The following is a 17,577-nucleotide window of genomic DNA, read 5'->3' on the forward strand; positions in this document are numbered from 1 at the left end:
TAACGTTTTTTTTATCACTTAAAAGCACTAAATTTTTAGTTTTCAATTTAATTTGCGATATTGAACAGTCCAGATTGCAGGATAAAATAAAAATGACAAAAAATATTAGAAAAATAAAAACGAAAATTTTGTTTATGTTTGACCTTTCTATTATTTTTCATTACTTTTCAATTCCGATCTAGAAAATTGTTACTAAAATAAAAATACTGGTAATACTGGTAATAGAAAGACGAAGTAAACACGTGATATAAAATATCGCGTGTTTACTTCATTCTTCTATATCAATAACAGTATTTTTATCGCGACGACCTAGTTCATCTTCGTATTTTCCTCCATAATATAAATTCTAACATCAAGTATTTTCTAGTTAATAGCAACACTCATGCTAATTTAATAAAACTACAGCATTAAGATCAGCATCACATATAATTTCCTTTGTGATAAAACTGCATCCTTTGATATCATTACGTTACATTTCCGTTGTTGGAACGCTGCGCATATTCTCTCTATCATTACATTCATACATGATATCGCCGACGACAGTTTCTAATGAATGTTTGGCCCAAGGGACTTTGATGTCGTAATATCGTGCTTAATTCTCTTCACAGCGATATACACGCGCACGAAAGAATTTCGAAACATTGATATTAAAACCTACTGCTTGTATCTCGTGCGTATTTACATAGCGACAAATCCAGAAAATGATGAAATTTAATGTATCAGAAGCGATTTATATAGAATTATATTTTGTATATAAAAAATAAAAGTAACAGTGTTAAATACAATGAAAATAACTAATGTTTGTTGTCTCTAATAATGCAAATTATTTCAAAGAGAGAGAGAGAGAGAGAGAGAGAGAGAGAGAGAGAGAGAGAGAAAGAGAGAGAGAGAGAGAGAAGTTAAAGATCATAATTAATACCTTATAATAATAACTTATTTTTATAAGTTAGTTTCTTAAAATATTTTATATCTTGTTTATATCTTGAATTTTTTTCTATATCAAGAAATTGAATTTGTCTCGATATAGAAAAAGAACAAAACAGAGAACGAGGAGAAAACATTACATATGGAGTAACTAAAGATCTTTAATTTCAAAGAAGTGAATAAGAATTCAATTAAAAAAATCTTCCGAGATATCTTGATTTTTTTAAATACAAACGACAAAGCAAGAAGAATTTAAGAAAAAATACGGATCTATATTTTCATCATTAACTTCTTCGTCAGCAATATGAATTTTCACCCTTAATTCGCAATCTAGATCTTCAAAAATTTCAGTACAGAATTTTATATTATTCCGAACTGTATAAAAATCTGAAAAAATTGAATTATATTTTACTTACGTTTTATGAATTTAAATTCATCTACCAAAATTCATAATAAAAAAATCACCTTTAAAATTTAATATCGGTGGAGAATATTAAATATTCTGCTATAATAAATTTATCTAGTCTTTAATATTTGTTTGCCATAATAAATTTCCAATTAAACTCTCCCTTTCATTCCCTATCGCGATATAAGTCTACGCATTAGAAATAAGTATATTTATCCATCCGCAGGTACGACAATTTCCTTTTTTTTGCGACAACGAACAGTTAAATAAATATATTAGACGTGGATTTGAAGCAATTACTTACGCTTCTGTGATTGGTGGCGAGCAAAAGGATGAGTGATAGGAGGCTATCTCCACGTTGTTGATCGACAATCCATTCGGCGCGAGCAATCCATTCGAAAATATATCCATCATAAGCGATGCACGATTCTCACGGACGGCGAACGAGACGGGGTCGACGGACGGGGGAGAGCCGAAGGAGAAAGCGCGGGATCGGCGATAAATAGAAGCTTCTCTCCCGCGTAGATGCTTCGAGCATCCCCCGGCTTACGAGCACTACCGCCTGCACGAGGTAACACCGTAATCCATTGCGTCTCTCTGCGCGTCTCCGTCTCCGGAGAATTTTATTCTATCGAAGGCTGGTCTCATACAGTCATGTTTATGCGTTTTCCCTCGGCCCCTCGCGAAAAAGAAACCCCTAAAAGTATCAGAACATCACGTGCATCCCTTTTCTCCTCTACCTTTTCTCTATATTTTATCTCTCGTATCTATATTTTTCCGTCCTTTTCGCGACAGCGCGCGCTTTCGCCGTGTATTTTCCGATTAAATAGAATATCTGTCGATCCGCGAGATCGCAAGGGTGAGAATGCGAGGCGATGTTAACACTTGGGAAACCGGAAGTAGGATGCTCCGCCGCGTGCGAAGGGTACTAACGCGCCGAAACACTTCCACTGTTCGAGAGTACCGGTAATTCGTGGAAAGTGTCGCGTTGAATGAACGATCCACTCCGAACGACGGTCGAGTTCGGACTGGCGATTGCTATCCGAGGGACTCTCGATGGCGACGGCAGCAGCAGCAGCAACATTAAGCGGCAGGCCTAACGCTGGATTCCATGACGGGGAAAGAAGAGGAAAGGGTCGACCCTAGAGAGCGAGAAAGAGACGAAAAAAGAGAGAGACAAGAAGAGAAAGAGAGAAGTGAACACCAGGGAACCGGCATCTCGACTCGAAGGGCGAGGTGGAACGAAGGCGCCGGTCGTCCCTAGGAACTTACATACATACACGCGTGCAACGTGCCTCAGAACATACGTGAAAGAATCAGTCAGAGACGATCGACCGGGAAGAGGTGGCGATATACGACGCAATACGCAACTTAATGCCTGAGTAGAATAACAATCTGATGTGATAGTTTGGAGAAAAGGGCCCGCAAGGAAAACACGTCGAGGAATTCATTCAGTTCCGCTGCGCCGACGTTGCCTGAATTCAATTTCTACGAATTAATAAAGTCTCTATTTCGTATAGACAAAACATGATAATTAAGCTTAAAATCAATTTGTCTTAATTCTCCATGATTTTTTTTTCCATTACTCTCTAGTCCAATTGAGAATCACTAATGCCTAATTGTACTTGTATTATTAAAAATTTTGAGTTTTAAAAAACTTGGAAAAATTCTGGTATATTTTTTCAACATTCAAGAACATAATTTTACAGTGTATAACCCGAAACGTTTTTTTTTTTTACTTTCTTTACATATCAGTACATGTTCGAATTTGAAACAGAATAATTAAATGACAATTGAAAATTTGCTTGAATGTAAGCGCCATTTTTTTTTAGAATTAAATCATAAAGTGTTAAATGGATTTTTCAAAATTTACAGAAAAGGTATGCTATAATATATAACTCTATTTACGTAACAACAAATTTACGTAAAAATAATTATCTTATGATAATAAAACATTAAGGGTCTCACGATATAATTAAACTTAAAGTCAATTTATCTTAAAATGCGAAAGAATTTCTATAAGCCATTTTTTTTTTAGAATTAAATCATAAACTATTAAATGAATTTTTCAATAATTACGCGGAAAAATCATGTTATAATTCTATTTATATACGTAATAACATTAAAATCTTGCACTCAAAAATACAACTCCAAAATTGCCATCATACTTCCCTGCTGCAAATTCCTGATGTCTGGGAATTTTCCTATGGGTTTGCCTAATCCATAGCAAATTCGACAGATCCTCATATCAGGAAGCTCCTGTCTTGCTGTAAATTTCCATTGGGCTTTTTCATGGATTCCTATAAAGAACTATAAGATTCTATAGGACCTTCTATAGATACCTATTAGATTTACGCACATGTATATGAGATACATAGGAAATTTTTTTTACAAGATTTTACATAGGGATGGCATCAATGAAAAAAGGTTCCTAGGAAATGGGAAGGCATGGGAAAAAGAATGATGAACACGTTGTTGCAATTGAATCTAAATGATATACAGAATGTATTTGAAATTATCTTCGTATGCAGATAAAGTAGATTAAACTGAGTCGAAAAGTCCTGTATCATTTTACAATTTTCGCAATAGTTAGTTTCTAAAGATTGCTGAATAAACTTTATGACATATTTTAAAGAAGTATTGCAAAGAACTCTTAAAGATATCTTAAAATTGTCTCGATTTTAGATATTCTGCTCATTGGATAATAATTGCGAAAATTGCAAAATAATAGAGAATAATCGACCTTTCGATTCAGTTTAATCCGCTCTATCTGCACACAAAAATAGTTCCAAATGTTTTGAGATACTCTGTTAGTCCCAAAATAGTCACAAATATTCTGAGACACCCTGCATGATTCCTGCATCTCTATAATATACATATTAAAGTGTATACATAATGCTATAACTAACTGATGTAATTCCACGCGAAAATCTAAGATAATTTTTCCATAACTTCAAAAAGTCACATGATAAACAAGGTGTTTGGTGATTCAAAAAAGTCATGAGTATATATTTTCCTTATGACAGATTTTTTTCATCCGACGTGAAGCATAGCTCGTTTATTAAATATTATGGCTTCCAGTTTTTGGGAGTTACAAATTATTCTCTCAAGTTGATATAGGTACCTATAGATGCCTCATGAGAACTAAAAAGATATTATACTATGATATAGGAACATGTAGGTGCATATAAGACAAAGGAGATGTGCATCCTATGGTATATCATCCTATGATAGCCTATAGGCATTTTCAGTCCCTATAAAGCATCTCTCCTTTGTCTTATATACGCCTATATGTTTATTATATGTCAAACTGATATCTTATAAACCTTTTAGTTCTCACGGGACATCTGTCCACATTTCTGTGGATACTTATTATTCTATTTGCATTCCTATGAATGTTCTACGTATACTTGTACATGCTATACAAATTCTATAGGTAATTACATAAGCTCCTACAGAATCTTATAGTCCTCTATAGAAATAGGAATTCATGAAAAAAATCCATGGAAATTTACAGTAGGATTCTAATTATCATTGAATTTTGAAAAAATATTTTGTAGATAATATTTTATTATATGGAGAAAGATACGCACGCACGCACTCAGACAATGTTTAAATATGATAAATTTATTTTGTGCATGATATGATTTTTTTCTCGACATCAGTCTTGAAAAGGAGCGCTTTGTTTGTAGAAATATACTTTAATAGCAGCGTATCTTGAAACTCACGAAGTACGCTTTAAGTTACACCTGCATCGCTCATGAGTGCCTTGATGTAGAAATAACAGAACCGAAGGTCATGAAAAAATATAATGGAAAAGTAATAGATATAAATAGTATAAAATCAATAAAAATATAATTTTTTATTAAATGTGTGATTTATTTTCTATTAAATAATATCATTCTATTCCGCCATTGTTAAAATGCCAAGACGTTTCTAAATTTTTATGTAACTTACTGCAGTGTAAATGGGACTTTAAGTCGGTTAACTCACAAGGAGGTACAGCGAGAAAAATAAGAGAAAAGAGGACGCGAAGAAAGATGAGAAGAAGGAGAATTGAAAGGAAGAGAAGAAGAGAGAAGGAGGAGATTGCGGCAACACTGACGAGGAAGAGAAACGTGAGAAAGACGAGGAAATGAGAGGAAGGGCTGCGGACTCAGGAATAAGCCGCAAGGTCTCGGCGATATCACGCCGTCGTGTTCTGGGAACCGATCGATTCCTTGACGAACCATGGCAAAGGAATTGGGAATCGATGGCGCAAAATCATTGAGGATCTTGTTGCAGATCATGCTTCGAATATCAAGAGTGAGAAATGTACTGGAATGCTTTTTCGACCAGTCCAAACTTCTTTTTTTCTTCAGACATTAAATCAAATTTATAAAAAAAATTAAATATAATAATAAGACTCTCTAACAGAAGTTCCATTTTTTCTTGAAAGCTTTTTTTCTTATAATTTCTTAAATGGGTTACGATTTATCAGCAAAAATATAGTAATAAATTTAATTGACTCATAAAAGGATTCTTTGAAATTAATGAAAATTAATAGAAAACTAATGAGTCAATTTTAGGAATGACAATTCTAGGGATATCGATCTATGATTCGATATTTTAAAATATCATATCATATTACTTTTTTAATATTCTATATTTACATCGGAACTTTGAGTTTCTTTGAATTTCCATATTAGCATTGGATCTAGAATCTAGCTATCAATTGATTCGATATAAAGACTGTTTTCCAAAATTCACTATTAGCCTATTAGCATTGAAAGACTATAATTTATATTATGTGTACTATAGATTTTCAGTACTGATAGAAAATTTTGGAATACACAGCTAAGGAAGTAAGAAAATTAGAAGCTAAAGCTAGGAATGTGTATAGATATATGGAGAACATAGACTCTCTACTTTTCGTATCGAATCATTTCTAATCAGTATATCGCCATATTGTATATTTTGATTCATATCAGGCTATTTTTTTTTCGAATAATTCTGAACTAAGTGCAATAAGTTAAAATGAAATAAACTATATCTGTTTCACTCTAACTTATTGCACCAATGTACACCAGTTCAGAACTTGGGATTGGAATAGAATAACTTTATCGATATATATAAGATATCGAAAATCTGTGCTCTTTCGCACATACTTAATTCTATAAAACAATTTTATAAAACAAAATCGTAAGGTTCGTAACTATGAAAACAAGTTACAAACTTTGCGATTCTGCTGAAAATAGCATAAACTAAACATAAATTCTCTAAATTTCTTGGAGTGAAATCTTACTCCAAAAGAGTTAAAATACTATCATTATTAAAAAAAAGTGACAGATTTTCAGTATTTTTTTTAGAATAAGATTTCGCTTCAAGAAATTCAGAAAGTATAAGACTTATGACTGATGTTCTAACTTTATATACCTGCTTATATACGTAAAATGTATGATCGTTCATAAATGTCTATCATTTCTCTTAAATCTTACAGCTATCAAGAAGCTAAAGATATTATACAAAAGTTAATTATAAGCACTTATAAGTAATTTTACATTACATAAAGTTATAAGCACTTGTAAGTCTTACGAGATCATATTACGAGCCTTACACGATTCTGCTCAGAGTTTAGAAATAAAAGGCAACAAATTTTTGTCAAGATATATGTTAGCTTGAATATAACTTTTATCCTGAAGTTCGTGTATTAACGTAATAATAAAAAAATGTAGAAGCTGAGAAAGGCACAGAAAAAAAAGAGACAGAGAAAGACATCTCGAAAAAAAGGTGATGTCGCGTGACTTGTTCCGAAGGCGAGAGAATCCGCTTCGAAATTGAGCGGCATATGTCGAAGTTGAAAGAATATGCAAAATCTGGAAGAAAGAACTTCCTGCGCGATGTATGTATGCAACCGCGAGAACGAAGCGCGTTCCGGGCGGGCAGCATTCTTCGCGACGGCTGATTCCGAGAAGAAATGATGAAGAGAGAGAAGACATCGCGACGTAGAAGGAAGAAGCGATGCACAGGTACACTACACGGCCGTGCTGATACGTCGACGGATGCAGGTCGCTACGTGACACGGACAGGTTTTCCTCGGTGGAGAACACGGCAGGCGCCTTCCGGGTTCTCAATTCGGATAAAAAGAAGAGAGTCGAGCCATGTGTGGCGGTTCAGTTGAAGATTATACACAGCTGAGAACCGCCAGCGGCCGCTCCTCGACAAAAAAGATGGATCTCGAGAATGGACTTCACGGATAACGGACGAACGTCTGGTAGATGCGCTTTTTACGAATCACCTGTTATTTTTTTCGAGGAATTTCGAGAGCTTTTCTCAAATTCTACATATCCATTTCTTTCTTTTCGAAAATGGTTGTGCAATTACTTGACGCTCGTTTTTTAAAGATATGAATAGTAAATAGTATTTGCAATATATATTATATGTACTCTCTGAATCTGAATCAGTGGATAATCATTGATGCCGAAGTATGCCATTGGTAATCAGTGAATTAAATATGAAATCCTTAACCTAGCTAATCTTTATTACGTAATCTAACAAACCTTGTTTTAGTGCTTAAATTCAATGAATACGGTATTGGAAGATTGAAATTACGTGCAAGTGTCAATATTTTAGTTATATAATGCTCAAACATTCTGCCTTTTTTAGTTGAACTTCACTGATTATCAATGCCAAATATGCCACTGGATGATTAGTGACTACTGATTTAGATTTAGAGAGTAGCAAATACCTATACAATTACTATTTTAATTATTAGTGAATACTTTTTTCACGAATAATTTCTCCTTTCTCTTTCTCTCATATATCATTATTATTCTTGGTCTCCTTTACGTATGGAGTCGAATGTTTGCGACTCTTCGAATTTGATTAGCTCTAATCAATCTGTAGACAAGAGGGTATACGTACGCATGGAAGCAGTAACCCCGTAATTTCGAAGGCATTAATGTCCAATGTATCCCCAAATCACCGAGGTTTATTACGGCGGTGAAGTTCGCTCAAAGCACTAAAACGGGACTTTGTCCCTCGGTACAAAACCATACAAGATTACAGCGTTCGAGACTCCCAGTAAAAAATTTCAAGTAATATTTCCAGCAATAAAATAAAGATTTATTCATAAAACAAAAACTACACGGTGAAAACAAAAAAGAGAAACTGAACTTCACTACATATTTTACTACTAATCATAGCGAAAGAATATGAGCCACATAAACATGAACCTGCAGATGCAATTCTTTTGGAATTATAGATATCAAAAGTTGTGTATTAGCAGAAAAATTCCGATCAGAATTAACCAAAGTCAAGTAAATAATAGGTATATAATACATGACATTACTTAGATGTTATAGCGGATGATAAATATAGATGCTAAATAGAATAATGTCAATGTTACTATGTTATGATACCATGTATTCAATCATCATTTCCTATTGAATTATCTTTCATTTTAAATACATATGATCGAGAACAGTTATCTGAAGTGATATTTACTCCAACAACGGGAACATAAAATTCGGTCACAGTAATTTTCTTTACTGACCAAGAATTCATCCTTATTTTTTTTATTTCTTACTTTTTAAGGAAGATATTGAAAATAAATCCACACACGTGTGTATGACGCTAAATTATAATAATACTAATAATAAATTGATATATATATATATATATATGTATATATATATGTACACAATGTGTATTGCATTTAATAACAATGACCTTTAATTAGACAAACACTCCAAGTATGATTGTTTACGTAAAATAAAAAATTAAAATGTTTAAATAAAAAAAAAGTAAGAAAGTTTCTATTATAGTCATATAGCAACAAAATAAATGGTTGTGTAGCAAAACATTTCTCTCAGTGTATGTGAGATCGGCCACGACGCATTAAAGATCTACTTGTGACGCAAAGCGCGGCCGGGTGTTGATCCCTGCTCTGTGCGCTCTTGAACGACTTGAACACGCCGTGTGCTGAATAGCAGCGCATCCGCGGGTGAAAGAGATGGGGGCCGACCAAACTGGGAGGGTTCGTCGCCGCTCGTCCGCCTCTGTTCCTGTGAACGGAGCAGCTGTCTCTCGTTTGTTTCCGCGCGCGCGCGCGCGCGCGCATAAGATGACCATCAACGGCATCAACATCGCCGGGGACACCAAGAGGTCAATCTCGCCGAGCATTCCTGCGTGGATGCGCGTGGATGTGGATATCCAATGAGAGACTAGACAATTTTATCGAGCTATCCATTGTAGACGTCTTATTTTTATTATATATAAATTTTATTGCGAATAATATATATTTGATAACAATTTCCAAAGATAAATCATGATCTTAATACTGCCATTTTTAATCCATCTGATAGTTTTTCATTTTAATCTGGATTTGCACGTGAAGCTTTAGATTTTTGTAACTTTTCGTAAATGATTATAATTAATTACAAGTAATTTTGCTTTTATGATGACAACCATTCTTCGTAAAAAGCCAAATTTATTAGCATTTAAAAATTATTGAATTGCTTGCCTTTATTACTGCTCATGATTGCATTTCAAAACCAAAAAAGATTTCAATACGCAGAATCAGATAATATAAGTATATAAATTCATCGAAAGCACTAAGATCTGTTTTGATTGAACATAAGATTTCTCTTATTTAATTAGATTTATTCTCATCAGAATTCATATTCATAATTATTTTACATATATTAAAAATCATATTAAAATACATAGGACCATTTCGACTCCAATTAACTTTAATCGACGATTAATTCGATGGGCAGAATTATTTAAAACAACATCTCTAGTATACAATTTTTTGTTTTTAATCTTTTTTTCGATATACTGAATATAATTTAAAATAAAAATAATTTTAATACTTATATAATTTAATTACTTATATAATAAAATAGTGCTTAAGTTAATCGGAGTTGAGAGAGAAATGCCTCTTATAGAGACGCGCACGTGGAAACGTTAAATTGTATGATAAAAAGAACAGGAAGATGAGAGAAGAGATCTTCCTACGCGAATAAATGGCGCGAAATGAGCGTCAAACAGGAAGAGCGAGTGACGAGAAAAGAGGGACGTGGGAGATGCAAGAGGCACGACCTGGGCACAAAACACAAAGGGGCGTGTGTGGCGTGTTCGCGACCACGAAGAGAGACTAGCAAGAGATGCACGCGTGGATGTACACATTTGTCTGCGTTTGTCCCCGTCTGGCAGTTGCCAATGTTGCCATGCAGGACCCGAGAGTTGACGTTGACGTCACCCTATCTCCCGACGGGCAGCTTAATATTGATAAGTGGGACGTGCGTGGCGTTCCGGGATGAAGAGAATCGTTCTGTTTGCAAAGTATGTATCTCGGGACGAAAGATATTTCCGCGCGATGGAAATGAAAGAGCGTCGTGAACTTTAAGCCCGTGTTACACTATGCAAGATTAAGGCTACGTTCGAAAACTTCCTTCGAGATCCTTAATATTATTCTATCTTTATTGTTCATTAGATGTAAAACAAGAATAAGATAACACTCGGACAACTTGGACGAGATTTCCAAACTTATAATTAGTATGAGGATTGCGAATTAGAGATTAAAATTTCGGTCAATAAAATAATTTTAATTTTAATCCGTTTCGTTCTGATTGATAAATTCTGATCTCCGATTCCCAATCCTCAATCTCTAATGCATGGTATGATAAAGGCTTTACGTTCGCCAAGCATCAAATGGATGGAGATGTGATCGATTTGAAAGCCTGTAGCAAACTACATGTTGGAGATTGCGAATGGTAGATTAGAATTCAACCAATCAGAATCAGAACAGAGATTAATCCTTCAGACCTTCAGACTGATTTCATTAGAACCATACCAACCAAATTAAAAACTATTTTCTTTTTTAATTCAATTCATGCGCATTTTAATAAATAATTCACACTTTTAACAATTTTTTTTTAATTTTGACTATTTTCCCACATGTATACATTATTATATACATCAGCTCTCAGATGTCGACAGAATTAAATAATTCAATGGATAATATTTTTCAATTTAATATACATCAAAACGCAGAATTTGAAAGGGTAAAAATTAAGATTGTGATTGATTAAATTCTAATTTTTATTGTTTTATTTTTAATTCGAAATAAAGTCACGTATTCGAAAGTTTATCTCGAAAATATTCAAATATATACTTGTAATATATTTGTATTATCTTCCTACATACATTTTTAACGCTAGTTAGAGCACAACTCTGCTCTTTGCTTCCTGTTTCTTATTTTTTACTACTTTTACCTTCTGCCTTTTTGCCTTTTATCTTATTTCTTCAATTTCTGTCGCCGAGATAAAAGATGACAAATTTGAAGAGACGAGAAATATGATTATCAATAATATAATTGCGAAGAAGAAAAAAAGCAAAAAAGTAAAAGGAAACAAGGAACAAAGAACACAATAGATTATTAGCTTTTACATCCATTTATACTGTTCTATGTTTTTGTCCATTTTTGCGGTCTACTTGTTATATTTTATTTGCACTTTATCAATTTTATATAACACATTCATCTATTTTCAAATATCATTGTAATAGTACTGACACCTTACTTTTTGCAGGTATATGTCTCCATTCTGAACATTATACGAATATATTAAACATTTCAAACTCTCGTTCCCTTTGAAAATGCTTTAAATTGCTTGCTACGAAAACATATTCGTTCTCACCATTGGCATTACGAGATTGACGTATCGATCCAACAAAATACGTTTAACTTTGGTTCTACATTAGTCGCAAGTCGATCGCAAACTTGGTGCAACAGTCAATTTGAAGCATCAAATTTGAAATTGACGTTTCAGTTGTCAACTTAACAAGTTTACGATCGGCTTGCGACTAATGTAGAATTAAACATATTCTGCGTCTTTGCGTGTGCGATGATAAGGATAATTTCAACCAAAGACTCCAATTAATTTAATCGACACTTATCAAATAATATCTGTATAATTTATCAAAACATACTATGAAAAAAAAAGTTTTGATATTTGTAAGTGTAATTACATGTTACTAATAAATTATAGTAATTTCAGTTACTTTAATAATAATAACTATAATTATAGTTATTTTCGATTGTCTATATACAGATATGTTTGATAGAAATATAATTATATTATTACTAATATATTATATTATTACAGCAATAATAATTATAGTAACGTAAAAAAAGGCGAGAGAGAGATGTGATTAAAAATTACAGAGGAATCACGTTGATGGGTACAAAATCTAGCGAGCATTAAATGAAAGGTTAGAGAAAAAAATAACTGATAAGTAAGTTGAAGGAAGAGCAGTTCGGGTTTACAAAGGAGAGAGGAACGATGGATGCGATATATATATATATGTTAAATATATATATGTTATGTAATTAACAAAGAGCTGAGCAGAAAAGGGGGAAAGATGAGAATATTCTTTGCTGATTTAAAAGCGGCATTTAAGAATAGATAGAAGAAAGCTAAATGAATTAATGAAGAGGATGAAGATAGAAGAGAAGCTGAGACTGAGAATTATAAGACGTATAAAGAAACGAGAAATGTGGTTAAAATAAATAGAGAGAAAGAAAAGCATATAAGATCGGAAGAATTCTGGATGGAAAAAGTTCTTAGACAAGGATATCTTTTGAATCCGACTCTATTTAATATACGTATCGGGCTTGGAGGAGAAAGAGGACGGTCAGGAGGATTGTAATAGGAAATAAAAGTGTTGATTAATTATGTATGCTGATGACATGGTGCTACTGGTTGATAGAAAATCAGAGCTGAAGGAAATGTTGAAGAAATTCAAGAAATTTTGAGAAGAAAAGGTCTGAAATGGAAAAATCGGAAGTAATGGTGTTCGAGAAAGAAAGAGACGGAAAAAAGCATGGAAATGGGGAGAAGAGGATAAAGGATTTCAAAGAAATAAAATACTGCACATCATTGATTAATAATGAGGATGGTTGCGTCTCACTACATGGTCCATGTAATTTGCATTTGGAAGGAAAAATATATGTATTTTGCAATTCATTTAACAATGTTTCGAGGCCGGTAGTTATTTATATGTGTATATACTGAGGATATTCAAACCGAGCCGAAACGTCCAAAAATTATTAAACTTATTTATATATATTTTTATCATTGAGTATATTTGCGCAAATTAGTACCAGCGTTGATCCTAATGTCTCGTGAATCTATGTATTATTTTATAAAATACTTGGAATATACTCTGCAGAAAAATGAAGGGATAAAAAAAGCACAGAGAAAGAATGAAAATAACAATAACAATAAGGAAGACGTGGAACATTGGAGAGAGAACATTGGAGAGATTATTTAAAGATGATTTCAGAAGAAGAATGAAGATATTTGATTCACTGGAAAGTACTGCGCTATATGGAACAGAGTGGGGCTGGCTAGAGGATAGGAGACTTGATGGAATAAAAAGAAAATAAGTGAAGTGAATTTTAGGACTGAATTGGAGGATACCAAACTAAACATACAAGCGAAAGAAACGAAAATAAGAGAGATAAAAACGAAAGCGATTAGAAGAGCAATACGAAGAAAAAATAAGAAGCGCAAAGAAGAAACTGATACAGGAATGCACAAAGAATTTAGAAAAGAAGCGATCATTAAAGGAAGAAGGCAACTGAGAGAAGGAGGAAAATGTTGGAAAGAACAGAGATGAGCAAGGAACAGGTGAGGTTGGAAAGAGAAGACGGAGATAGGAGATACCTGAGAATTTAGTGAAGAAAATAGAGAATAAGGAGAAAGAAGAAAGAAGAATGAAGATAAATGAATCTAGATACAATTGCAACTATAAAAGCATAATGACAAAGAAATTACCAAAATATCTGGAAGGAAAAAGGAAGCGGAAAAAGGAAGAAGTATGATAGCTAGATAGTGGAATATAGATACAGATGTGGAAATGAGACGAAGGAGAGCCAGTACTGAAGAAAGGTTGAAGACAGTTGCAAAATATGCCTGGAGGAGGAAAGCATACTTCATATTAAAGGAGTGTGAAGCGATAAAAACTAGTAACGTAATCATAGTTACAAATACCAACAATTTTTCTTTTATTATAAATGGAATTATTAATTTCTTATTGTTTATCACAAAAAATGAACTATATAAACTTTGATTTTAATGATAAAATTAATTGTCGATAATTATTTCAAGTTAATTGGTGATTGAACAAAATGGCTCTTTTTAATGAATAAATTTATCAACCTTAATGTCTCTTCAATTTCTTGGCTCAATTTTATTTGGGAGGAGAAAGACGATTCTTTTTTATTTGCTTTTTGCAAGTTATTCTATACTTTTCTCGGTTATCGGATACAAGAATGAGAAAGACGAGATCGATATGGACGGATAAAATAAAAATAAGCGTCAGCGAAGAGCAAGTGAGATCGGAAACATTGCATCTTTAAAATTTAAAAAAACAACAAATGAAATAAATGAAACAACATAAATGAAAACATGATATCAATAAATGAAACAACATAAATGAAAACATGATAACAATAAATTCAAAAGAAGAAATTTCAATTACAACTCACATAAATTTTCTGAACTGGATATTTAGTTTGATATGTGTGTAATTAATATGATGACTATATATGACTATAATACGGTTCTGTATTTCAAATAGCTATCCTTTAGATTTACTTATCTTTTTCAAAACTCAATTTTGCTCTTTAATGCGCAGACTTCTGACCGTCAACTAGTTTGGAAATATTTAAGAATAAAGTCTTAAAATTTTTAGGTTTGTCCTTTATTTTCTCTAAGAAAATATTGTAATGATTAACAAAATTTGTATAAGAAAACTAAATAAAAAAATATGCGTTTAATGATCTTATAAAAAATTGTTTCAAAAATACTTTTAAAAATATTTATTTGTCGATATGACAAAATATTAAATCAAACATGAATAAATGCAATTAATAAATGATAAATCAAATATAAATAAATGCAATTTATTTATATTTGGTTTATCATTTATAGCAAATCGAAAACACTTAATTGCTCTGATAAAAAAAAGATTGCCTTTCTCTTCCGGAATAAAATTGAGCCCAGAAATCCAAGGAATAACGTTAAAATTGATAAGTTTATCTAGAAGATTTTAAGATGACTTCAAAATTAAATTCCGAATAACTTAAATGAAACACTCAAGTGCACCGATATAAAAAGGATCTCCTTTCTCCTGCGAAATAAAATTGAATTAAGAAATCTAAAAAAAAATGACGTTAAGATTGATAAATAAAAAATGTTTAAGACGAATTTGATCGAACTCCAATTAACTTTTACGCTCAATTGCAAAAAAACAAAAAGTAAATAAATAAAATTTGATAAAATCAATCGCAATTTTATTTGATAAACAAAATCTAAAAACTCATTCTCGCGAATATAAAAAAGGCATAAATTGACAGACGATGCATTCGGAAATGCTTTGTACGTACGAAAGATCGAGAATCGCGACCGGCGAGGACATCGTCCGTTCTATCAGAAAACAAATGACGCAATGATAATCGCATGTACAACAATAACAATAGGCTTCCGAAGTATGATATTCGACGAGTGATATCGGATTCACCTTGACAAGACGCGGAGATGTTATTGTCGCTCCCAACTCTCTTCATACTCATGACACGCAGCAAAATAGATGAAATAAAATCGACTGCCTGGACGTACCTACAGGATGCATGCGAGGTTAGAATGTGCGAGAACATTCTACGATTCTTCGAGGCCGAATGTGCCGATGACGCGAAAACCTGTATCATACCTTTCGTGAATTTCTAATACAGAAAGCATCACGAGCCTGCGAACGAAAGGCCACGAACAGTCGAATACCTGCCGGTCGCGAGGCCATCAATGCGTCGCTGACTTCGCGTGCTCTCACATGCTCCTTTCCCGCCAAAACATCGCGTTTCAAAATAAAGGAGACAGAGCAGTCGTGAGGCCGCAATATGTGGAGCTGGTTGTCCCGGCTCTCACAGAGAGGTTCCTTATCCATTTCCTCTCACCCAAGACCGCCAAAAAATACCTCGAATAAACTTGTCTAATTTTAAGTAAATACAAAAGATGAGGAAGGGGTGTACTGAGAGACGCGTCTAAAACGCAACTCTCTTTTTATGCGTCGCCGTGCGACACAAAAGACAACATTCGTGCACTCACCTCTTTCTATTCAGAAACATATTGCTGCATCGTCTCGGGGTGAACATTCAAGAATCACGTAATCCACCCGCACACGAGAGTGGTGAATACGTAGTGATTTAAACAATATGGCCACCTCACTACCCTCGGAAGTCTTAGAACACTCGAGACGCGATGCCTCGAGCGAGGGGGAGAGAAATCTTTGTCAGCCACACTCCCGCGTGAATTTGTACACGCACACCTGCTTGCACCGACACGCTACGTCGCACTCGTGACTTCGCGACGATCAACGCAACGACGATCGCGTCCCACCGGTGGCCCACGTCAAGTTTTGACAGTCTGATTTGCTGCGAAGCGTAGATCACTTCCCGCGACGCGACGCCGCGAGACGATTATCTCTATTAGAATACTACAATTCCCATAGAGTCATCGACGCCAGCGGAGATCGACCCCGTCGCGTCGGTCATGTAGTTCTGTATTCACATCGCATCCCTTAATTTATTTGTGAAAGAAATGTATCGATAATACATTATAGTTCCTATATAACCGACGATGGCAAAAGAAACTTTTATTTTTTTATAAGGCTTTGTTCCAAAATTTACGGTCAGTAACGGAATTCTCTAACGTTTTATCGATGATTGTCGCTATCGTTAGTTAGCGATAGCCAATGGGAGGACTATCCTGGAAGAAAGCGCGTCACTCATTGGCTATCGCTTATAGCTAACGATTGCGACAATTGTCGATAAAACGTTTAAAGAATCCCGCAATTAATGAGATTCTATAATATAATAAATGTGATGTAAATAATATCGAGGTGCCATTGTTTTTCCCCTGAAAAAATTAGTGCAACACTGGTGGCCAAAGAGAACATGAGCCTTTTTCCTGTCGCAAAATGCCCCCGTGCACTACTGCCCTCTGAAGAAGTGGATGTAAACTACACAACACCCAGTGAGAAATGACAATGAAATCGATGTTGACAATGAATTCGACGTCGAATTGATTGTAAGGAAATTCGATTCGATGTCGATTCTATTATCATTTTTCTCACTGGATATCCATTCTTTTGCAGTACTCCTGATGGAAATAAATCACTGAAATAATTATCCAGCAAATGAG

General features: G+C 33.9%; 1 protein-coding gene across 2 annotated transcripts in view; it reads right to left on the minus strand.

The window, feature by feature from the left end:
• Nucleotides 1-16,526, minus strand: part of LOC108687637 (transcriptional activator Myb) — a 40,891-nt gene extending 24,365 nt beyond the window's left edge. The window contains exon 1 of one of the 2 annotated variants that reach the window (XM_018193513.1): nt 16,483-16,526. In XM_018193513.1, coding sequence (XP_018049002.1) covers nt 16,483-16,502 — 20 coding nt within the window. In that variant the 5' untranslated portion in view covers nt 16,503-16,526. Of the gene's footprint in view, nt 1-1,634; nt 2,337-16,482 lie in introns of those variants that run through there. The other variant, XM_018193512.1, reaches the window with a different exon arrangement.
• Nucleotides 16,527-17,577: the final 1,051 nt, after the last annotated feature.

This window comes from Atta colombica, unplaced genomic scaffold (genome assembly GCF_001594045.1).
Source record: "Atta colombica isolate Treedump-2 unplaced genomic scaffold, Acol1.0 scaffold210, whole genome shotgun sequence".
Taxonomy (NCBI): domain Eukaryota; kingdom Metazoa; phylum Arthropoda; class Insecta; order Hymenoptera; family Formicidae; genus Atta; species Atta colombica.